This window comes from Triplophysa rosa, linkage group LG2 (genome assembly GCF_024868665.1).
Source record: "Triplophysa rosa linkage group LG2, Trosa_1v2, whole genome shotgun sequence".
In the NCBI taxonomy this organism is placed as follows: domain Eukaryota; kingdom Metazoa; phylum Chordata; class Actinopteri; order Cypriniformes; family Nemacheilidae; genus Triplophysa; species Triplophysa rosa.
This window is the reverse complement of record NC_079891.1, coordinates 28,506,127-28,530,810: the sequence shown is the minus strand read 5'-3', so window position 1 is coordinate 28,530,810 and position 24,684 is coordinate 28,506,127. Positions and strand designations below refer to the sequence as shown.

General features: G+C 39.1%; 2 protein-coding genes across 4 annotated transcripts in view; one reads left to right on the top strand and one right to left on the bottom strand.

Annotated features, from left to right (window-relative positions):
* The first annotated feature begins 350 nt into the window (after positions 1–350).
* On the top strand, positions 351–6,069 carry sh2d1aa (SH2 domain containing 1A duplicate a). Of its 2 annotated transcripts, none has more exons than XM_057352530.1 (3): positions 351–509; positions 604–667; positions 4,292–6,069. In XM_057352530.1, the coding sequence occupies exons 1-3, from the start codon at positions 373–375 to the stop codon at positions 4,418–4,420; spliced, it is 330 nt and encodes a 109-aa protein (XP_057208513.1). In that variant the 5' UTR covers positions 351–372; the 3' UTR covers positions 4,421–6,069. The 2 variants fall into 2 exon arrangements, with proteins under 2 accessions (XP_057208513.1, XP_057208520.1); XM_057352537.1 differs by having other exon boundaries at positions 4,296–4,409.
* The window catches only part of tenm1 (teneurin transmembrane protein 1), a 147,319-nt gene continuing 127,773 nt past the window's right edge, over positions 5,139–24,684 (bottom strand). For both annotated transcript variants that reach the window (XM_057352507.1, XM_057352516.1), the window contains exons 25-33: positions 23,870–24,380; positions 19,564–19,736; positions 19,174–19,433; positions 16,975–17,265; positions 13,990–14,380; positions 9,950–11,170; positions 7,996–8,138; positions 7,133–7,890; positions 5,139–6,896 (exon numbers count right to left, since the gene is read on the bottom strand). In XM_057352507.1, the coding sequence (XP_057208490.1) occupies positions 6,845–6,896; positions 7,133–7,890; positions 7,996–8,138; positions 9,950–11,170; positions 13,990–14,380; positions 16,975–17,265; positions 19,174–19,433; positions 19,564–19,736; positions 23,870–24,380 (3,800 nt within the window). In that variant the 3' untranslated portion in view covers positions 5,139–6,844. The remainder of the gene's footprint in view (positions 6,897–7,132; positions 7,891–7,995; positions 8,139–9,949; positions 11,171–13,989; positions 14,381–16,974; positions 17,266–19,173; positions 19,434–19,563; positions 19,737–23,869; positions 24,381–24,684) is intronic.

Below are 24,684 nucleotides of genomic sequence, written 5' to 3'. Positions count from 1 at the left end.
AACTGACCTTAGTTTTAAAAAGTTAAAATAGTGTTCAAGTTAATCTATCTTTACGCTATTTGTAACATTTAAAAAATCACTATTTGTAATAATTTACTTAATAGCAAATTGCAGAGCTTACATGTTGCTGACTTTTAATTCAAATAGTCCGCCAGTAGCAGAACTGGTGAATTTCACATTTACAAATGTCTCTCAGAAAAGGTGTAGAAAAGGCACCTGCAGCTGATCCTGGAACAGCATGTATGAGGCACTTTGACCCAAAGCTTCTATTGAGGATGAGTGAAAGCCAGCCTTCTTTACCAGAGAGGTCACTTCCTGTGATGTCTATGTGTGTGTGTGTCTGTGTGCAAGTGATAGAAACAGAGAGTCAGAATGGAGGATCTGGCAGAGTATCATGGGGACATCAGTAAGAAAAGAGCAGAAGAGATCTTGAGTAAGGCAGGCAGAGACGGCAGCTATCTGATCAGAGACAGTGAACGTTTACCGGGTTCATACTGCGCGTGTGTGCTGTGAGTAACATCTCAAACATCTGTGTGTAGAATCACTGTTTCTGTGTGCAGTGACTAACATCTTTATTTAGTAACTGAGAATGTCAATATACAGGTGTGGTGAATGGGTGTACACCTACAGAGTTTTCAAACAAAAGGACGGCTACTGGACAATTGAGGTATGAACAGACTCAGGAGGGGTTTAAATCAGCTAAATCGTTGTAGGTTGTAGGGAATAATGCTCTGAATATGTTACAGTTGGTTTGATACCTTTATCTGAAACGGTGTCAAGAGTTTAATGAATTTAAATAGGTACAGTGTGTTAAACATATCAAAAATAAGGAATCAGTATACTGTATATAAAAAAATCTGTTTAATAATCAGAAAAACAAGCCTTGTGCATCATAGGGAATAATGCTCTGAATATGTTACAGTTGGTTTGATACCTTTATCTCAAATGCTGTTGTCGTTTAATGGATTTATGTAATTACATACATTAAAAGTTGTACAATTATTATAAAATACATAAAATGCTAATTCCAAAAACCGGAGCCTTGTGCAATAACAGGCATGTTTTTCTGAACATTTTAGTACTGGTTTTATAGATTAATGTCATTTATATATCGTTTTTTTCTAGAAATTAAGCCTTGTGCAACGTAAAGGGCATATATTTATGTCTATCTGAGTTAGTTTGGGCTCGAAACATAACAGGCGCAAAGAGCTTAATTGTATGAAACCGAATGTCTAATGAATGTCCAACGTCAAACTAACTTTACCGCGGTGAGCGGAGATACCTCATTGTTATAGTACATGTACAGTAATGTAGACATGAAATAAACGTCTATTGAATGTGGAATTAAATGTAAACATTTATGTGATCCTACAATAACTTACAAGATGCAACATTGTTACTGTACAATCAGCTACTGTTGGTCTAATAGTATTAAGTCAAAGCAAGAGGGTCACGTCTCAATTGTTGCATGCAAACATGTTTTAAGCACGAATGTTTTGGACAAGGTTTGAGAAAAATGTACAAGTGGTTTTCCGTGACCTTTTCTCAGCAGTTTAATGCTGCTATAGTGCAAAACTGCACATAACAAGATATGGTCGTGTGTTATTTTTTCTGTTTGTGGTCACTGTGTTTAAGTGTGCATAGTGGTCTGTATTTATTGTCACTCACCACACATCAGATCAGCTAGAAAGCCGCAACTTTTGCTGTATTTCAATATTGCACTTTTAGGTTTCAAACGCTACAAGGAAGTGGTGAACTGTGCAACACAGCTCTGATCTGCTGTTATCAATGTTGATCAGATGCTAATAAACATTTTCAATTGGTTCATGCTGAAACTTTACCCAAACTGTTTTACACTGAAGTCATTTTAAAGCCATGGCATGAAAAACCAGTCTTCAAATAGTTTTAGATCTCCTAAATGCAAATGAGGATTTACTGAAACCAAGAAACTATTAATGTTCTCCTTCCTCCAGGTATAACAATCCATTTGAAGGGAAAGTTTTAAAACAGCTGAACTGTTAATAAATTGCAGTGTATAAAACAGACTTAATAAACACTCCCTCATTACAATGTTTCGTCACTTCCAAGTCTTTGCATTGTGTAGTAACATTTGTTTTTTAATGCATAGTAATGGGGAGGCTCAGAGATGACGTATTTGTGTAGGCTAACCCGGAAGTAAGCTCTGGTTCCCTCGACCGAAAGCCCATGGGTGCTTCTCAATATGCCTCCTCGTTTCCTCGCTCCTCCATCCTATGACCCGGAAACCGATCGAGCACAGCCATCTTTAAGGAGTCTCAATTCTCTAATTGCACTAGAGGCGAGGAGAGAGGGGGCTTTCTGAGGAGTCATGAGCGAGGATACACACGTTTCCTTTGCGGAAGTGTTTTATCCACTAAACGTGACGCGCGTATTATTCTCCTCCCCCTGCACATCGTCACATCTTTAGATGATACTCAAACATGCATAAATGTGATAATTACGCTTTTTTTTGGTAAATGTATATCTATTTCAGACAGTATAGTTAATATTCATGAAGTTAATATATTAATAGAGTTAATATTTATGTATAACATATATTTGATAAACCTTATATAAATTTCTGACCACTTTTATGCATGTTTTTAACTTATTTTATTATAGTGGTGATTATGAAATCTGCCTAAAGTATGTTTTTAACTTTATTTTTTATATTTTCAATGTGCAATGTGTACAGTCATCATTAATTGACGTCGCTTTGAAGTGACGCTAAAGGGAGCGAGGATATGCCATTTCACTTTTTAATTCCGCCGTCCTCGCTTCTTTTCCTTGTTCCCTTCCCTCGCATCCTGAAGGGGTGGAGCTAAGACGTGAGGAAAGGAAACGAGGATGCACAAATAAGAATTGAGAAGCACCCCATGCATTTTTTCCTATAGACTTTTGGAAGATCGCGAAAAAGTAAGCTCTGTGATTAACAAAGGTTTATGATTAGGGCTGGGTCGATTCAATATCGATTCTCAAAAGCTGTGAATCGATTTTTTTTCTTTCATATTTCCGCAAGCACTGAACATTCATTAACGTGAATGTTATTGCTAATACTATCCACTAGGTGTCACTTTTCTTTTTACAACGGGGAGCATGTTCATTCATTGCTTAATTAACATGGCGGATGCGGGTGTGTCGTCGAATTTAACATCACCTTCACATAAAAGGCAGCGGTTCATATGATTGCAGCCACACTTTACAGCTAATTTAGTTTGTTATACTGTATCTTAAATGTAAAATAACCTGTTCTGTTTCAATATACCCAAGTGTGTTTAAAGTTTAATATACAGGTTTGTGGCTCTTCATTTCATTTTTTCATTCACCATTGTAAAGTGATATTTACTTATCTTTTTTAGAAATATCTATAGGATTTGTATTAAATCTATAATCATTGACTCGAATCGAAAGCTTGTCAATCAATCATCGGAACATCAGAATCGATACCCAGCCCTATTTATGATGTTTACACATTTTGTCTATCAAGATCATCTTTACAAATTAGCACATTTGTTACTTTCGAAGCTGAAATACAATCGGCAGAAGTAAAAAGCTAAAACGATGCTATAAACAGGTCGCTCGATATCAACGTCACCACCACCAAGCCTCTGGCAACTCTTCCCTATATTTTATAAAAAATGTGTTCCATTTTTGTGTTCCAAACTTCCAAAAAGCAATATTCACTCACAAGGGTACTCGATCTTGCTGCTAGACATGTATCGCAGAGTCTAGTATTAACTTAAAGTTAAGCAAGATGTTTGAGGTCACCAAAAAATACAGGCTCAAACTAAACTATGCAGGAATGTAGATCTGAAGCAGCAACATCCAGTACCCCTGACAAGTCAACACCATCTGCGTGTTTTAAGGAAGGCCAATCTGTCTCAGTAGGGTCTCATAGGTACTTGGAGTGGAGGCCCACGGTTAGGTGGAGTAATGGCGATGTCTAGGTAATCTCCTATTTGAAAACGTTGAGACTGAAGTGTCATGGAAGCTTTAAAAAATCACAAGCGGGTTATAATTGGTGTGTTTATGTCATAGGATAAAACGTGAAAATATTTAGAGGTTTTGTTTACCACAGACCTTATTTCGGGCGATTTACCAAAAACCCATAAAAATACCCCATAGACTATGGAGCAATGGAACCGGAAGTCCTAAAATGCTAACTCGCTTCTGGGTTTTGCCTACAAAAATACGCCATCATCTCAGCTCCTTATGGTCCAAAAACCTTTTTTTATAAATGCATAATCTTTGATCAGTTTTTCATTTTTTCCAGACAGCTCCTGGGACAAAAGAAAGATTCTTTAGAAAAGTCAGTAATCTTATTTCTGCTTTCAAGATCCCGGACCAAGGAATCAGCGTTCCGCTTCTCTATCCTGTGAATAAACCAAAACATCAACAATAACACAAAGATAAACACCTCAAAACACACCATGTTATTTGTTGTATATTTTTGTAAATAAAACAACTATATGGCCTTTGTGAACTTTTTTATTTTTTCCATCTAAACCACTAAACAGTACACATGACTTTGCCTGGAGTCCTGGTTCATTTCTAACCCTCATTACTCTTCGGGTTTTGTTTGGGAACTCACGAAAGCTTGTTTCCTCTTTACAAAATATCAACAGTTTCTTCTGATGTCGGTTGTAAAGCTTCTTCTTGAGATTAAAACTAAACTATTCTGTTAAAGTGTTTTAAGATGCGTTTCATTTAGCGCTAATATTAAACATAAACATTAAACACAATTAACTTTGATTTGAATTGTGTGTGATGAAATTCAGAGATTAACAAGACACGTACACGTCTGGCCTGTTTTTTTTTCAGTTTAACAGACTGAACATTGGACTAACAGAAAAGGTAAGTCCAATGAAAATAAAACAAGAGGAGCAGCATATGATTTGTGAAATATCATTGTGTGTTTGTCCTGAACTATGTTAGATATTAACATTCACATATTTGTCTTCTGCTAGCTGATCCCTAAAAGTAAAATCTCAAACAGAAGAGAGAATTAGCTTTTTAAATCATTATGATCCTTTAAAATGACATACTGCAGAATCAGTTTATGTCTGAATCAAAACTAACTCTGACACGACAAACACACATGCAGAAACAAAGACGAACAGGTTACATTTGCATTTTTATTCATAAAAAGGCCACAGCCCAAATTACTTTGTTTTTAAATAGGCATGTTTTACAAACGGCATTAATCTGTGTACATAAAGCCCATCAGCCAAATATACACCACAGGAACGTGTTTGGCCAAAGTGAGGACATTGAACTTCTTTAGTACTTTTGTGAGAGAATTTGATCATTAACCAAACGTTACTTTGTCAGTTCATCAATGATGGTGATTATGACAAAGATGCAAACTAAGAGAAAAAAACAAGTATTTCCCACCACATTTTTTTTTCTTCGTGCAACGTAATCGTACTTGTATTGATCATTTGCAAAACGTCTGAAACATATTGTGCCTTGGGAGCACCTCTCACGCAAATCCGTTAAATATTTGCACGTCCTAAAAATTCAGTCTAATGCATTTACCTCTTTTCAGTGCAAATATATATCTCATATTAAGGTTACAAAGCTTGATGGTACAGCATATCCACAGAATTCACAAGAAAATACATTTAGTCCTAATTCTCTTGAGTTTCATGTATAAATAGTCCATTATCTATAAACAGTCTACAGTAGTCCATTAATGATATACAGAAGTCCATATCGAGTGTCCTACACACAGAACGTCTACCCACAGTGCTGCAGACTTTTAATAGATTTGGAAAAGACCCAACTCCAAGACTAACACAAAAATAACGCTCTTCAGCAGGCGATCCTTTCATTTCCCTACGCATCTTCCTCCTCAGGTCTTCTGCTAGTTTCAACAGGGATCAGAAACCGGGAAAATGACCTCTCAACGTACTGGAAAACGAATCCAAAACTTGCTAGCTTTGACACTCATTGTGAAACCAAATGGCATGATGTGGGTTTCAGCAAAACAAACGATAAATCACATGAGAATAAATAAACAACAGGAGCAGCATATTGACTGTAAACTGGGACATGTTTATGTCATTGTGTGTTTGTATCCTGGAGTATGTTTACAAGAATTCACTTCGCACATTAGCATTCACGTTTTTGGCTCCTGCTAGCCGATCCCCACCCACCGAAAAACAATAAATAAAATCAAAATAGATAGTTGCATGAACCTAAGGCAAGTGACTAATACAGAAACACAGGTCGAGTATGTACGATATGTCTAAGCCCATTTCATGTGATCGTTTCTAGCAGACCAGGAAGGCACAATTTCCACATACATAAGATTTTTTTCTACATTTGAAAAAAGGTAACTGTACAGTTTTAGCAAAAAGAACGAATCTGTTTCCACAGCAGCGGCGTCGAACGGCCTAATTCTCTCAGCTTCTTTAACACTGATTAAGCATAAACAACACAAGATGGCGGTGAGCTCTTGCCAAGACTCCCAAACACTGCGAATCTCTCCCAGGAGTTCAGTTTCGTTACAGCAAAGTCAGAGACACAGAGGCAGACTGGTGCGTACCGAACCGGGAGACTCAGGAAAGCTGTTTGACGTTGACAGTTCCAGAGGTCTGCGGAAATGTTCGGATCCTGGAAGGTCATTTGAACCGTTCAGATCCTGAAAGCTGTCTACGGGTAAATCCTGGAACGCGAACGGACTGTGAAAATTCGGCGAGAAACACTTAACCAATGAAATCACCCTCAGGTTACTTCGACTTGATGTTCCCCTAAAGTCAAACGATGACTGTACACGATAAAGTGAGAGAGCCAGGCGTGGCTGCGTGTGTGTCTAGAAAAGTCATGGGTGGATTGTTCTCCATGCCCTCTGGTTGGCAAGAACGGTTAAGCCACTGTAAAACAAGAAAGACGTCTACCAAACCGAACTTAAAACCCAAATTGGCTAAGAGTGCATAAACAAACACAAAGGTCTAAAAATAATACCATCATTTGTCAATTTTTAAAGGCAATAGTCTTTCGCGATTCGTTTGGTTGGGGTTCTAGAAAAAGCTGAAGATATGTAGGAGCTTGGAGTGTAATAAAGGGGTGTGTAGGCATGTAAGGAGGTGTGTTTAAGTGCCGCTGTTACCTGCGACCTGTTTCCACATGTCTGATCAGGTGAATATTGAAGGGGCTGTCTGCTAGCTCGGGATGTTGTTCGATGGGTAGAGCATAGAACCCGTCGTACCCTGAGACACGCCCCTCTGCGATGAGCTCATCCTTTTCTTTCTCGGTCCAAACCAAACTTCCGCCCTCCCCTTCCAGGACCTTCTTCTGTTCCCGTAGCCACGTCCCCTGCACAGCTCTTATTCGTGCTGCCTCTAACACCCTCGTGCGTTCTTCTTCCGGCGATGCTCCGTAACGAATATTAAAGCTAAGCGCCCCCTGCTGGAGCATGATGTCGGCAAAACGGCGCATTTCCCCGCCGACCATAGCGCTGATTTGGGACACCGAAACATTTACGCCATTCTCCAATACTCTGACTCCGCCTCCAGCTCCACCTCCTGCCACGCCCAGGTCTGCCTCCAGTGGACCCGCCTTGGTGAAATAGTGAGTGTCACGCCCTCCCACTGTGAAATGAAGGCCTCTCAGGTACACGGCGCCGTTCAGAACGGCCGCAATCCGACGACTGTCCTCGCTTGCCACCCCGATGATCTCGGTCGCCGCCACGCCGTCACGGATAGCGAATTTCACGCCTTTTCCGAAAATGGAGGATAGGGCGGAGAATATAGGCCTACGCCCCTGCTGGCCTCCAATTTTGCCGTTGGCTGGTGTCATGGGGAGGCGATCTAATGAGATGAAGTTTTTCAAATGCTTTTGAAGATCACACTGAATGCCAAGGACAATCTGAGAGAGGGGGAATTTATGAATAGCAAACATGAGTGTTTTTCAGTTGTTGCGATAAGTACTGTAGATGCGAAAGAAAATGAAATGTGGAAAACTTGAAAGTACCTTGCTGGTGTCCCAGGTCTGTGTGCGAAGCTGCGTAGCCATCATCTCGTAGGTTTGCTCTGTGTTCTCCACCTTTGGTTTGGGAAACCCTGGAACCACGTTATGAAGCTGGAACCCAAAGAGCTGCAGCCAGCTACTGATATCTGCACATAGAAAGATAAACTACTGTGAAGGTTAAATTTGATGTACTGTATTTGCCATAAACTCGGTCATCTATTTCTCACAGAAACTGATTACAATCCCCAGACAATCAATTTTACAGATAAACACAGAGCTAACTAGAACTATGAATGTAAATGTTAAAATAAAACCTTATGAAACTTCAGTTAAGTTTCAAAAATTGTAATAATAGCATGTGTAATGTATTTTAATATAATATATTCTATGCCTTTATTTTTCATTATTATATCTCTTTACTACAGTTACTACTGTCTATCAGTGGTTCTCAAACTTTTTCGTTGTAAGGCCCCCTTTGTGTAGGGTGCATCACTTTGTGCCCCCCCAAATAAAGACTTATGAACTTAAACTAAATCTAAATTAAACCAAAAACATATTTAGTTATACAATACTGGAACATCTATTATTTTGGTTGGTCGGCTTATTTTTCTGATGTTTGATTGCATAAAATGTATGATAAATTTCTATATTTCATAAAATGCCACAAAATCTGTGGCCCCCCCTGGATCCATCTTGGGGCCCCCAGTTTGAGAACCACTGGTCTAAATGTATGCAAGGCTGCTTTGCAACAACGCAAAATTGTGAAAATCCTTATGAATCAACAATATATTGGAAAATATAATGCAATATATTGAATGATACATTTCCATATATTGAAACTAAGTGCTTATATTTTTCTTTGTATTATTCAATATATTTTCAAAAATATATACAATTATTTAATATACTGACAGATAATATAGGAAAATATTAAAATATTGATCATTCATTCTACACAACAACAGATGTTTGTCCAATCAAATGTTCTCTAGAATAAGAATGTACCTCCCCATAATACCACCAAAACATGGTTCACGGCTGTGACACAACAAAGACTATTTACTAATAAAAAAGGCAATATTCTGTTGATATGTTCTTCCCCAACTTCCTGTTTTAATAGGAAATACATCAACACAGGAAAAAACAGCACTCATCAAGCCGGTTTATGGGGTCTTCAAAATAGTTTATGGGTTCTTAGTTTATAGTTAACTTTACTACCAGCTGTACAAGACAACAACAGGAACTGCTCATATGATTTCTGATTCTGATGAATGCCATGTCACTGAAACTATTGTCAGGTATTTAGCAGGAGTCTTAAATTTGCCTGGATTCAGTGACCAGAAGACTTGTACTCTTTTGTACACTTTTGTACATTAAACACGGTGCTGGTGGTGTAATAGTTAACAGCTGTAGGGTCACTATTAAATAAACGTGACCGAGGCACTTGAGGTTATGAAGATTCCGTTTTAACACCAATGTTGACTTAAAGCAAGACACTTTCCTATTAATTTGTCCACAGTACATTGCTTTGGCTATAACTAATGAATCTCAGTTCCGCCATGTGCTATATTTCAACATTTCAGTTCCCTACACAAACACAGCTCATAAAACCCAAAGCATGACGATGGTTTCACCTCACTGTCAAACAGTCCCTGTTTCTTATTCTAGACCAAGTACAGTACACGTACAACTCACTCCACTGGACAAAGCAAGTTTAAAAAGTTTTTATAGTTAGATTCAAACAGCTTTTTTAAGTAAAAATGCCCCCTTAAAACAATTCCAGAGGGGATAAAGTGTTCGTTTCTGATGCTGTCTACCAACCAAGTGGATTCAAAATGGACACTTTATTATTATGTGGCCTGGGATGAGGATTTAGACATGTAGACTGAACAACATGAGGGTGAATAGTTGACAGAACCCTTTAAGACACTAAACTTACTCAAAACCTCACTCTTACCTGTTGTAAACTTGGTCACATCCTGTAGGTCTCCCACCGGATAGTTGTTCTTAAATGCGTACAAATTAAACGGCTTGGGATTTACACTCAGCTCCGCCCACAATTCGTGATTGGGCGTCGTCCATCTTCCGGCCACCACATCATAGTCGCGGCGACCGATGTGCACCAACCGTGTGAAAGAGTCATAGAGACCACCTTGAAACCCGAAGACGATAGGAAACGTGGGGTTTGAATCTCTGTAAACATCTCCGTACGGCGTGTACCACAGTTCTTTCACCACGTGACCCCGACTGCTGAAAACCGCTAGAGGTGTTCCGGCGTTGTCACAGGCTATGTAGAATTCCTCTCCGCTGCTCATCTCCATGGCGATGAGGTGACCCTGAAGGTCGTAATAGAGGGAAGTGATCTCTGAGCTGCTGTGGTTGTACAAATGCGTCACTCGCGTTGGTTCCATCAGATCAGCGTAGAAAAACTGCAGCTGTGCCCCGTCGCTAGTGTGGCTCGCGACTCTCCTCCCGAGCCCGTCGTAGCGATACCAAACCTTCTGTCCGCTGTCTCGGTCATAGGCGCCCAAAAGCAGTCCATTTGAACCGTAATCAAAGAGCAGATTGCCACGGAGACGCAAGAATCCATCCTCATCGGTCCGGTATTGGATCTCTCCAAGGCGTGTTATACGGTCGCGTAGATCGTAGCGTAGCGGTGTCAAGCGTGCGCTGTTACCGTGACTCAACAAGTTTATGTTTCCGTTGAGGTCGTAACTGTAGCGCCACTGTGGCCGGTCATTTATGGCGACCGTTTGCAACTGTCCGTCTGCGTCATACTCATATGCGTACCTTGTGATGTTGTTGTCCTGGCCAATTCGAATATCGCAGTTGGTGACACGTCCCATACTGTCATACTGCAGCGTCATCCAGTAAGCGATGGCTTTCAGAATCTCGTACTGAACTTCGATCACCTGTCCATTAGGGTTGAAGATCTTTGTGTGTTTCATGGCATGAGTAGTGATAACCTGGTTGAGATCATAATTGATGACGCTGAATTTCCCAAACTGCTCGATGCGTCCCGACACGTCCACGTAGCGGTAGAGGTCGATGGGCAGCGGCGTTTCGTTGATCATAGCTTGCATGCTGGTGACTCTGAAGTTGTTATAGCTGTAGTCGAAGCGAGCGTTAACCAATCCTTCCTCGCTGAAGCGATATATTTGTCTGCTCACCAGAGGACCTTAAACCAAGAGAGAGAGATGGAAAATGAAAATAAACAAGACAAGGAGAGAATTTAGCAGCAGAGCAGCGAGTCACACAAAGGTGAGGTAAAACACGAGTCAGCTTTGCCAGAGTGCGAGATAGGATGAACTCCCCGCTGATTGTGATTCAAGGGGCTTTTACATCAGCCGAGTAGGAGGGAAAGCGAGGGAAGTGACAAAAGGAAGATTAAATGTCAACTTGTATGTTTCTTGGTGTAAGAGTACAACCAAGTAACCAGTTTCTCTGTCCAACTGCTTACATGCCCTACCTGTCTCTCTGTCTGATGGTTTTATCATCTCACCTGTTTGTCTGTGTGAAGGTACAAACATTCTGCCAGCCTCTCTGCTGACTGATTCAAGTATTTTGTAGAAAAACATTTATTTTACTTTTGCTGGGGTGTTATAGAATGTGAAGTATTTGTGACCCTGTCTGTGAAAATATTTACAATTTTTTAAATCCAACATAATGCAAAGAACAAAATAATATTAAAATCTTTACTATTGGCCATGTCAAATATTGAAATCAAAGTTTAGGAGGCCAACTTCGTTTTTTTTTGCAAAATAATAAAACGTAATGTCAATAAAATCATTGATTTCAGTATTTTATCAAAAAATCATTAATTACAGTATTCATCAATTAAAGCAGTAATTTCAGAATTTATCAATAAAATCATAAATGTCAGCATTTATTAAAAAAAACATTCATTTCAGTATTTATAAAAACAGTAATTTCAGTATTTATCAAAAAATCATTAATTTAGGTATTTATCAAAAAAATCATACATTTTCAGTATTTATCAATAAAATAATTGATTTCAGTATTCATTAATGAAGTAATTGATTTCAGTATGTAAAAAAAGTTTAGTTCTTTAGTCTTGAAATCTGTCATATAAGCTATGATTTATAGTGCTGGGCAACGATTAAAATTTTTAATTGATGCGACTGATCGCATTGTTAAGCGTAAAATTCAATAATGAATTCAAAAGTAGTGTATTGTGCACTTTTATTTTAAAAGTACTGCTATATGAACAAAAGCGCAATAAGATTTGGTTTGCAAACACTTTAAATAAATAATGTGCTTTTTTACAACAGTATTTTCTTTACATAGTAGCAGTCAACAATTTTAACTTAAAATATTTCTTGTAAATCTCGACTTAAACGTAATCAAATTAAATATAAAACCAAAGCTATCTGCCACTGCCAGGGCATTAACGTATTGTCTAGTTTGATATAGAAAAACAAGTTATAATGATTATTCATTTTATTGCTTATACATAAACTCTCTTTCAACACAAAGTGTAAAGTGTACTGTGTTTAAAGTGTATTTAAAGCACATCTTTAACAACTAAATTATTGTACACTCCTTTTTTCTTTATCTTAATTCATTTAAGGAGAACAATTCCTTTAATATGAGTGAGTGTTTTGGGCCCGTCCTTTGTTGTTTGTTTAACATTATAAACAGTGAACTTTATTATGCTGCAGCCCGTTTAAGAGCGCTCTATACAGATCTAATGTACTGTGACGCTTCCGTTTTGTTTCCCAGCTGTTAACGTTCATGAAACGGACTACTTTTACATGTATCCTTGCTAATATGGGAATTTGGATGTAATTTTGTGTTTATGTGTCCGTTTCAGAGTAAGAAGACGTGAAAGACAACTAAGTTTAGTAGTTTGCGCTCTGACTCTCTGGGTGCGCATGTTTAAACATGTTTTCAGCACTAGGTTTATAATGCACACAATACACGCAACACAATTTGTTATTGTTGCTGTTTTGTACCTTAGCCGGGGAAATGTTCGTATTCTGCAGGCAAAACATATTTATTTTAGTTCCGCTCTGTCGGTCCTCTCGCTTCATCATCAATAGCATTAAAGAAGCCTCTTACACCCGCGCATACGTCTTTGTGGGGCGAGGGCACTGATAGATAAGCGCATGGCTAAAGGAGGGGAGACGAAATGGCGTTAATGGATGCGCTGCTTGCGCAATATAACATTTCTGCGCATTAAATTTATAACGCGCAAAAATTATATATTGATCAGTTTGGCAGTCGCACCGTCAGGAAAAATGTTCGTAAAATGCGACCATTTGTTCGCAGTCTAGGAGATTTAAAACTAAATGTCCATGTAAGAGTTCGGTACCTTTCTCCACTCAGTTCTGGTGTTCTTCGTTCATGTGCGTGCTTCAGCAGTCTTAGGCCAACCCCAAATGCTCTCATTGGTTGAGACGCGTGATGACGCCTATCCCAAACCAGTACCAAATAAACATCCCAACCCTTCTGTGACCCATGGTTTGTCTATATGTTTCAGAGGCAGTGAGTGGACTTTCGAAATAAAATAATACTTAAAAACTGCGTTAATGCATAATAAAATAATTGTCGGCGTTAATTAATTCATACGTAATAATAACGTGTTAACTAGCCCAGCCCTAATTAATTGTTTTGATCATTTTTATGGTTATGACTACTTCACAGAAAGGGGATTTTTTTGGCCCAAACCTGAAAGAACATATTTAGGTTTGCATTAGCCTAAATAAAAAAATATTTTCCAGAAATATTTAATTCTGTGAATTATCCAAAAATGAACAAAATACAGAGCTTTGAAAGCTTTGTTTTACTTTTTCTGTAAACTGTCACTTAAATAACCATCATCATCATATCAACCATTACTAAAATTAAATTCTATATATAAAAAGTCGGAAACTCATAGGACTAATACTGTGACATAAGACTCATGTCCCCCACCCATACTGCTAATGTATGTCTGTGTTTGTGTGAAAAAGCTGTCGATCTGTTGCTCTGTACCTGTCTGTCTGTAGCGAATGGTGCAGACGAATCCTTCGTGCATCAGGTGAATGGTTTTCACAGCACCTGTTGCCTCATCATAGGTGAAAGTAATGAGTGTTGAGTCATACAGGATCTCAGCCAGCCGGGCCACTCGACTGTATTTGTAGATCACACGCCTTCCCGTGCCCAGGTACAGACTCTGCAGCAGACGCCCATCGTGGGCATAATCCTGCGTGAAGCTGGAGGTGGGCGAGTCGGGCGGCGTGTAGGTGTTCCGGTAGTAGCCTACAGACAGAGAGGTCTGAAGGCTGTGTCTCACCATGCTGGGGAGGGTGACAGACAGCAGGCAGTCTGTCTGATCGTACTCAAACGTGTAGCGACGCTGACTGTGTAACAACAGCTGCACAGACTGAGAGAAGAAAGAGGTAATAAAAAACCAACAGAAAGATGGTTTAGAGACTGTAATGTTCAGCTGTAGGCAAACTGAAAAAGATGTACTGCTTAAAAAAGTACCCAATTTTTATGATCATTAAGATTTTTTTGCATTGTGATATTACTTTAATTACAAGTAGGCACATTTTTCCCAGAAATCTCATCAAGAAAATGTGTCTGGGTTTCACTTAGTGTATCATGATGTGGTTTTATTTGTAATTATTCTCAGGGTAATTCTCATTACATTCTCATGACTGTAACAGATTATTTTTTACAGTAAAAACTACAGAAAAAGCCATTAAATCCTCAAAATCCACTTAAATCAAAGCAAGAATTAACATTTATATTAATGCTGTCAAAAATAAATATTTGTGTTTGTATTATTTATATTATTGTTTATAATAATAATAATTGTTTACATTATTGTATATAATTGTCACGGTACTGTCACGGTATGGTGGAAGAAGTGCAGGCAGCGATGCAGAACACGAAACTTTAATAAGATAAACAAAAGACCCACAATGGGGAAAAACTATAACAAAACACGAACAAACACTTCCCACGAGGGGGCAAAATAAGAAAACAGGACTTACTCTAAAATGACAGGAACAGGATTAGAATAATACAAACGACATAGAGACATGCGGGCAAGGAAATCCAACAAGAAGGAAATCCAACAAGACGAGGTAAGGTTTACAAAGACACGAGCATACATGCAAAGGTTGCAACGTAGTCAATCGTACAAAGTACAATGTGAAGTTGTATAACGAACAAGCACAGGACAGCAAACAAAGGATAACAAAGGATAATTAACAAGGGACAGGTGTTGGGAATGAAACACTGAAGGAAAGCTAAACGAGGAAACGAGAGGGGCGGGGCCATAGGCGAGACCGGAGAGAGCGCATGCTATGTTAGAACCAACACTAACATGCCTCTCTCCACACAAAACATGAGGCTCTGCCATGATCCTGCCACAAGACCAAGAAGGACATGACATGATGAGGCAGAATCATGACAATAATATGTGTGTGTAAAATGTTTATTTACTGTATATGCATATATAAATACACAAACATATATATTTACAAAAAAATGAGTAATTTATATTAACATTTCATTTATACATATTTATACACAAATATGTTATATTATATTTAAATTAGGGCTGTCAACGTTAACGCGTTAACGCATTCGATAATTTTTTTCAGATTAACGCGTTAAAAATATTTAACGCCATTAACGCAACATCCGTTTTTTCTGTCATCATTGTGTAGCGTTACATTATATAATCACGCTTTTATTCATATAAAGACCTTTAAACTATTTAGCCGCGATTTGAAATGGTTGTATTGACGGGTCCAGTATAGATTGACAGCTTCTGGCTGTGGAACACGGCTCAACGCAACACGACAGCAGTCCTGTCTGGTGTACACATGGGCTAAAGGCTGCGTCAGAATCTGTCAGACAGCGCACCAGTATTAACTTCTCTTTCTTACAAAAACACACAAGATTATGCCAGAAAGCACATTTTGTCTAGTATTTTTGCAAGCACAGTCTTCAACCAGTTAAATAAAGTCTTAAATGAATGCAAAAAGTAGTGAAAATAGGAAGTGCATTAGACCTGCTTAGAGCGGCAGCTCTTAAAGGGGCCGCGGCGCGGTCTTAAACGTGCTGCTGTGACTCCTGTCACTAATGTTAATCAAAGAACAAATGTGTGAACAAATTCAATGTGATTTTGTAGTTTTAATGAGGATTCTTCTGTATTTCATGTATTTAGCAGTAAAGACTGTAAAGTGTTTGAGAACTTTATTTATTTTCTGTATATTTCCTACCTGTTAGACAGAAGGGCACACTTATTATAATGGGTTTGATTAGTAGAAAAAAAATTCTATATTTGTTTTATTGTATGTGTTGTTTCCACATTAATTTGGAGATAAAATGTGAAATTATTAGAATGTAAAAGTATATTTAAAAACATAAAAGCTGTGTGTGATTAGTTGAGATTTTTTTAATCAATTGACAGAACTAATATAAACATGTTAAACAAAATAGTGTATGTTTAATTTCACTATACGTGTGCATAATCACATACGTGTGCATAATCACAGTTAATCGCACGAAAAGGGTGCGATTAATCACAATTAAAATGTTTAATCTATTGACAGCCCTAATTTAAATATAAATGTATATATATATTTATGTAAACGTTTGTTATATATACACATGTATGTGTGTGCACTTATATATGGTAGTTGACACACAGTAAATGTGTCCAATGGTGACCGCAAAAATTTGGGAAAAAAACTAACAATGAAGATAAATCTGTCTTATGCTATTCTATATTATAAATAATATAAAATAATATTAACAGTTTGCTTTATACAATTTTTGCTATGTGACATCATGGGACACATACAGTATATTTGTCAACGATATACATTTAAACATACACGCTACACACATATATTACATAAACCCAAACATTTATTTAGGAATCGATTAACTGCATTAATCGATTTGACAGCACTTATTTATACAACTATAAATATACTACAAAAACTTTAAATAAACCTTCTCCAGAAAGGTGTAGCTCCAGATCTTCCCATTGGCCCAGGTGCGGGTGATGATGCGTCCATTATCGTAATCTCTGCGCTCGGTCCAGTTGCCTCTCTGTATGCCGGTGACCAGGCCATCGTTGGAATACGACACTCGCACTTGATTATATTTACTGGGTGTCCAGAGCACCGGCCTGCCCTGGTCATCGTACTGCACACGCAAGGTGAACTTCCGATGGTCGTCATATATCTTCCCCACTCGACTTTCCTGACTGTAGTCTATAGACAACACGTTCCTGTTGTGAGCCTGAGCAAGAGAGAAGGGGGCATGAAAGAAGGTAAAACTTATGATCTTATTATATCTGTGTACACAGAAAGCACGCGTGCAATAAAATTGGCAATAAAAGAACAAAATTTCTTTCTCGGGGGCGCAGAGGGAGACAGGGTTGCTGTTACGGCCGGCATTATTCAGCGTATACATCAGCGAATTGACAAGGAATCTGAACAGTTTGAAATTTCTGGTTTCGCTCTGCATGATTCAGAAATCACATTTTTTCACTACGCAGATGATAGGCTGCTCCTGCCGTCGAGTTACTGCAGAGTCTGGACCCGATATAAGCTTCCAGTGCCATAAAAATATAATGTCCTGTAGTGACGCCTGTTAGAATTTGGCTGAATATATTAGAATCACTAATTGAGCCAGCTGCCCTTTACGGCTGCGAGGTGTGGCGTCCACTAACAAATCACATATTAGGCAAATGGGAGAAACATCCAACTGAGACCTTGCATGCAATATTCGGTAAAAAATATCTTACAAGCAAATGGGAACGCCGCGAACAATGTGTGCACGGCAGAATTAGGCCAATGAACATTCATTCGGCGATCCCTATATCATTATAAAACCTTGCAAAGAGAAGAGTAGAGCAAAGCAAACAGACCCCTGACTGAGCCGGTCCTGAGCTTGACAATTAATTGTACTAACATCTACACATCCCCTGAGACCAGAACAATTCCAGGAACCTAATTAGAATCAACCAAATCACAAGCACAACATGATTATATCACATATTTGCAAACGCAAACAGTGTCACAAAGTAAAATGCAATTTAATCTGGCCTTAAATATACGGCATTATGGCAGACTACCGTTCCGGTTTCCTGAAGTTGGCGACTACAGGGACTAGTAAAAAAAGTTCCCTATGTACTGTATACTTACACAAACACGTCCTCATGTTTGATGTGGACTTTCTATAATGACTTTTATACTGTAAAAACTGTTTACTTCATATAACTGCCGGTCACTTTCTGCATTTTTACATCTTCAAGAAAAAAATGTCCCCATAAGGTCAAAAATGACTGATATAACACAACATATGGTTTACTAGGACCACAGGCACACATACAAATATGGTACATAACAAAAAACAAAATCAAAATATGTTGCTAAATCCAGCTATTTGAAGGGCAAGTAGAAATCTATTGTGGCCGGCGAAAAACAATCCTTATTGTTCAGCCCTGATATTGTTTTTCTTATTCATTATGATGTTCTTCTCATCTCTTAATTATTTATTGTGCTGTGATCTTCACAACATCCTTTGTCTGCAGATGCCCTTCAGCAGCTCTGCCAATGCAATTGTGCTGTTATTTGTAGTTCCAGTAAAGCATGCCACAAATGAAACAGAGGAGAAGAATGGATACAAAAAGAAAAACAAATCTATGGAGTTCTAACACTGTGTGAGATGTAGGATGCAGTGTCCTGCGTCTATGGTATGGTAAAGTACATAGGGCACAGATCAGAGAGTGTAGTGTACTGTAGGGTTGGGGGGTAGTCTGTTTTTACTTTTTTGCACTACAGCAAAGTCCCTTTAGGGCAAACCAGTTCACATGGAGGTCATGGAGATCTTTTAGTCATGCAAGTACAGCTTCTGTCTATCTTAATGGGGGAAATGTTGAAATCACTAAACTGTCTGTGTGAAGTATGTTTCAATAACATGTGCAAGTAAAGTCATAAATCTTGCTCCTTTAGCTCAAATCACATCAGGTTGATCCAGCTAAAGAAAAAAAGCAGCCAATACGGCAACTGGCTTCTGAATGGTGACCTCCTGAGTGTCATGATTTCTGTTCCTCCTTATACTGCATCTAGTATGTACACATTACCCCTGCATACTACATACAGTGTCATACACACATTCATAAGTGTCATCAGTGTGTGTTACCCTCAGTCGGCGTTCATAAGCCGTGTGATTTCCTTTGGCCTGCTCGCGTCTCTGTCTCCACTCTATCAAGCTGTGAGCCGGTTCCCCCGGCAATGTGATGTTGCACCTTCCGACCGTGGGATGGACCAGACCTGACAATGCCCCCGGCAACAGCCCTGATGACACGGTGGGTTCAGTGCTGAGAGTCACGTCCATTCCACTGGCATACGTCGCCCACAGAGATCCGTCATCTCTGACGCCATACACACTTACAGAATGAGCTGGACAGACAGAGAGAGAGAAAACTGTGAATACATTTCTGTTGCATTTTCATTAGTTGAAAAGACGTTTGCTAATTTAGATTTAGATTTTTATTTGGATTAACACATATCCACACACACACTCTCTCACCTTGTCGAAGTGTGTAGACGGTGTTATCCGCAGAATGGTTTGTGGTTATAATAAAGTTTTCTCTGTTCGAAGCGGTGGCTTCCACTTTGACAGCTTTCTCCATGTTACCATGGAAACTGCTGACCTCTCCAGTCGGCAAGGTCATGTTGATGAGATGCCCGTCAGAGTTATACCTGCACATGAACATGTTCTCTGTTAGCTTGCGTTTGTGTGTTTCTCTGAGACCAACAGAAAGATGACGTTAAAGTGTAGGAGCATTCAAGGGGTCAAATTATTTTCTTATTTTTCCCTCTGGCCAACTTATCAGTTTAGTTTACATTTTTGTACCAACAACAATAACATTTTAGTTTCTGAAGATCATTTTGCACCTCATCGCTAACCCTTACAGATGTTTTTTCCTGCTCTTCCACACACCTGGACTTATGTAGGCCGGGTTTGTTATTTACATATAGAGACATAACATAGATATCTCACAATATAACCACTGTTTTAAGCACACAAAAGACAGTTTTATAAAGTTTTCTTTTGATGGACTGTTTAATTCACATCCAGTATTTTGTTTGTGTGAGTGTGTGTGTTTGTCCCAAATGTCCCCATAAGGATAGTAAACATTAAATCACCAAAACTAAGAGGACCAGCCAACAAGCTCCACAAGGAGAACAACTTAATAAACATACTAAATAAAAAAAGTTTGTGGATAAAGTTTCAAAGGCAGGGCTAGAAAACAATACCATTAAAGCTGCAATCCATAACTTTATTTGGTCCAAAATAAATACAAATCAGTTACTGTTTTTGAGCAAGTACATCAAATCTTTGTTCAAAACCCGTTTTCTTATCTTAGCTTATAATAATGATTTATAAGTTGATCTTTCTGGCATAACAAGTTTGACATCATTTGACTTCAATCCACATACATAAAGCAAACTGCAATTTTATCAAAAAGAGATGGCGATTAGAGGCAAAAAAGTGATGATTCACCCAAAAATGAAAATTCTGTCATCGTTCACTCACCCTCTTGTCATTTCAAACCTGTATGACTTTCTTTCTCCCACAGAACACAAAAGAAGATATTTTGAAGAATGTTGTTAACTGGCTCCCATTCACTTGCATCGGTTTTTGTGTCCATACAACAGAAGTGAATGGGGGCCAGTGCTTTCTTCAAAATATCTTTTGTGTTCATCCGAAAAAAGTCATTAAGGTTTGAAATGACAAGAGGGTGAGTAAGTGATGACAGAATTTTCATTTTTGGGTGAACTATCCCTTTAACTCATAAAAACGAAAGCAGTCAATTGAAAGTTTGTACATGTTAGGTTCGGTGCAGGCTTGTTGTTTTTGGAATGACTTGACAGTCGGCAGCGAGTGATGCCCGGTCCTTTTCAGTAGACACAAAGCAAAAAGTGTGCGATGCTTACTAATTTCAACTCTTTTCAGATTTGAAAAGCCATTTAGTGTATTGCAGCCTTTGGATTCCTCACATCTATATTCTTGCCCATGGACGGCCACGTGATGCACTGAAAAAGTGAAGCACTATCATATTTCTGTGATCGCATTATGAAATGTTTTGTTGATTCTTCTCTCTCGCTCCATCGTTTCTAGATTGAATAGCAATTAGAAACACACAACCCCTGAGCTCCTACATCTTCTCTACCCCTGTTTTATTTCCATCAATGTCAACGCTAATTTATATCATGTACTTGTGTCTGGCCACCCACACCGATGCCGAAGACAGAAAAAGTTTTTCATCTGATCAGATTGCAGGGATTTTCAAAGGCGTGCGCTTTAGATGCAAAGACATGAGGCTACCATGTCTGCATTCGCTTGAAATGTTTAATCTGCCTAAAACGTGGCTGGAAGCTGCTAATCCACTTGCGTTCTGTTGGAATTTTGATGATTTTGCTCAGTTCTCATTAGAGCTCCTCTGCAATCGTATATTAAATGAGATTTTCGTTTTTTTTACATTGCCTGCGCTCAACTCTCTGCCGCAAAGCAAGGATGTTGTGGGCGTTTGCAAGGGCGCTTTCTTGCTAGTTATATACTGATAGCAACAGTGACGCTTGCCATAGCAAACACTACTAACTATAGCTGTGCATCAAAAGTAATCTGTCTATATGTATTTTTGAACATTTTAATTTTGTCTCTCCTCACTGGTTGCAGCTCACATGGAGAGACTGAGCGTCTGTTACGTGAAAAGGCTTGGCAACCTCGTACCTCCCTCCAAACACTTTCACAAATGTTCATTCCCTCCAGAAGCCTGCAGTCAGTGAGCGATCACCTTCCTGAACTTTCAATGTTTGTCGCTGGTGAAATGATCTTCCCAAGCCGTACCCGAGCAGCCGAGTCTGTTCTAAAGACACATCTCCTCTGTGAGCGCTTGACTCAGTCCTGTTAATGCACTATATGTCTTTCTAGCTTTTACTTTTCTGAGCATTTGGGAACTTTGTTTGGTGGCGCTTTAAGCTTGATTTATACTATGAAGAACCAAAATGCAAAACCAAAATGTCAGTGCATTCCTTTATCATAAAAGAAGTCTATTAGGCAAGTTTGAAGTCTTTAGGATGAATCACTCATATCAGACATTCACATGAGTGTTTCATGTATGGAATGTAAGGAGTCTAAGTCAAGTGTTTGAGGAGTGTCAGTCAAGTATCAAATCATTTAATGTCAAGTCTTCTGCCATCTCTAAATCGGAACATTTAAAGATGAATTTAAACATTTTTTTAATTGGCAACAAAAGGACATTCACCTAAAATAAATCAACTGAACAATCCGAAGGCAAGAGTCTCTTGCTCTTTGTGAATGCCCACTCAATAAGACATTTCTGTATTCTCCACAGTAAATGAACATGTAACTATGGTAACCACATCTTTTCCCTGGTTCTTAACCACGCCCCCAGTACATGACGCATCACTGACTTTATCTCCCATTTAACAATATGAAATAATAGCATGCTTTATGTGGTGACATTTTTAAAAATATATTTTTTAGGGAAAGTTCACACAAAAAGTCATCATTTCACCCTCATGTAATTCAACACCTGTAAATGACTTTTTCTACTGTGAAACACAAACGAAATGAGAAATCAGTGGTTCTGTCCATACAGTACAATGGAAGTCAATGGGGACCAATGTTGTTTGGTTACTGACGTACTACAAAATATCTTCCTTTGTGTTCTGCAGAAGAAAGAAAGTCATGCAGGTTTGGAATGACAAGACGGTAAAAATATTATAAACAAATTTTCAAGGTAAAGTCTCAGGCTTGCGTTTTTCAGGGATGACAAATATGTTATTTGTTTAAATAAAAGCATGTGCTAAATGTATTAACTATGAATTAATTGTAAAATACGATATTAAATAGGCAGCTCACTCAGTTTTGAGACAGTGCGATAAACTCTGCAGGAATAAACAACAAAACAAACAAAACATCATTTATCTCAGCCCACTAAGGCGTGCAGAACAAATCTGACAATTTTCCCTGAACCACGAGGATGCAGTTTAGTGATGGAGTACAGCTTGTTCTATAGAGTACGTGCCAGCAGGGGGCAATGTCTCTCAACAGAACGAACCTGCACATGATCTGCCTCGACACAACACCCCGAGCTGTATGAGAACGTGTGAGCTTATATGTGTGCGTGCAAGTGTGTACTTTATGTATGTGTGTAAACACAGCGTGCGAAAGGTCACCGAGTTGATCAAACAAAAAGGAGAGAAAGAGCGCGAGCAAAAGAAGCCCCTGACATTTTCACACTAAATTAGAACTTGCAGCTCAGTCTCAAAAAATCCCTGAAAACGCGCATGCAAACAGAATGCACACACGCGCGCTCGCAGGTACCCAGACTCTTTTATACTGAACTCAGAAGAGGATACAGAGTTCTTTCTTTACCGGTTAGATTAAGGCAGAGTGATTTTCACTGCAGCAGAGTAGCACGCAGGGTAAGAAATCGAAGTGCTCCACACTTCTAGACAACCTGAGGTAACGCTGTTGATCACGCTCTATTAGATTATTTTCTTTCTGATAAATTCTGATCAAGCGCCATTAGATTACATGCAGGTAAAGATTAATCTACGCTGGGATGGAATATTGTTTATATAAAAAAGAAACTCGCCACTATTCCCGCTAATAAAATCGCCAATCTGTGTGTGCGTGCGTGCGTGACGGCGGGCCAAACAGACACTAGAAGAAGCGACGACAGGAGATGACACACAAAAACGAAGACAGATCGCGCGATAACACGCACCTATAAATCAAACAATGAAGCAAACTCTCATGAAGACAAAAGCGATTGAGACAAGAACAGGGCATCACTTACTCGTAGACAGTGGTCCAGCCGTTTTCATTGCTGATGGTGGCGAGCAGTCCCGTGTTGCCGTAGTAACTGATCTGCGCCAGGTCGTGCGCCAGGGCAGAGATGCGTTTCAGCATTCCTGCATTGCTAATGGTCAGCCAGTACACCTGCCCGCCCGGGGCTACCAGCCACAGGGGAACGCCATTAGCATCCCGCCGTAACTGCGCTATCGTGCCCTCCCTGTTAGCAATACTGCTCAGGTGGCCCTCGGGGGTGTACGTAAAGTTAAGCAGGTAGTCCCCCGTCACCAGGCTGCGGGTGAAGAGGTGAGTACCGTTCGGACTGAACAAGTAGAGCTCCTGGTCTGCTACCGAAGTGAGCTCGTACAGACCCTCGGGAGACAGCTGCGGATGGTTAGCAGCGAGCCGGCGAATGCGCACGTTCCCGAGGTCGGCGATATATAGGGAGCCGTTAGGAGAAACGACAAGAGAGGAGGGAGACTTTAGCTTGGCATCGCGAGCGTAACCTCCATCACCTACAGATCCAACAAAACAAAAACAAATTGGGTTCATTAGGCATTTGGTGTTGGGCTTCGTGCACAGGGGTCTGCGATGGGGTGCTTGACCCTGATGGGGTAAGTGGAATAAAGAAAGGAATTATTATATAACTTCACACCAACTTTTTGTAGAAAAATTAAAATGTGAATTAAAAGTTATCTTACTAAGATAAAATGAGCAAGATAAAGTTCAGCTAACTGTATTGTAGTCATTCTGTGTAGGATGTCGATATTTGATCTTTTTTGATCTTTTGAAAGAGTATGTCTTGTTTATCTTATGAGG

What these genes read in the sequence shown, in the direction of transcription:
- sh2d1aa (XM_057352530.1), top strand. Translation starts at nt 373, where the DNA reads ATGGAGGATCTGGCAGAGTATCATGGGGACATCAGTAAGAAAAGAGCA. An exon ending in TCATACTGCGCGTGTGTGCT is followed by an intron (nt 510 to 603) that starts GTGAGTAACATC and finishes GTCAATATACAG; the next exon opens with GTGTGGTGAATGGGTGTACA. An exon ending in ACGGCTACTGGACAATTGAG is followed by an intron (nt 668 to 4,291) that starts GTATGAACAGAC and finishes CATTTTTTCCAG; the next exon opens with ACAGCTCCTGGGACAAAAGA.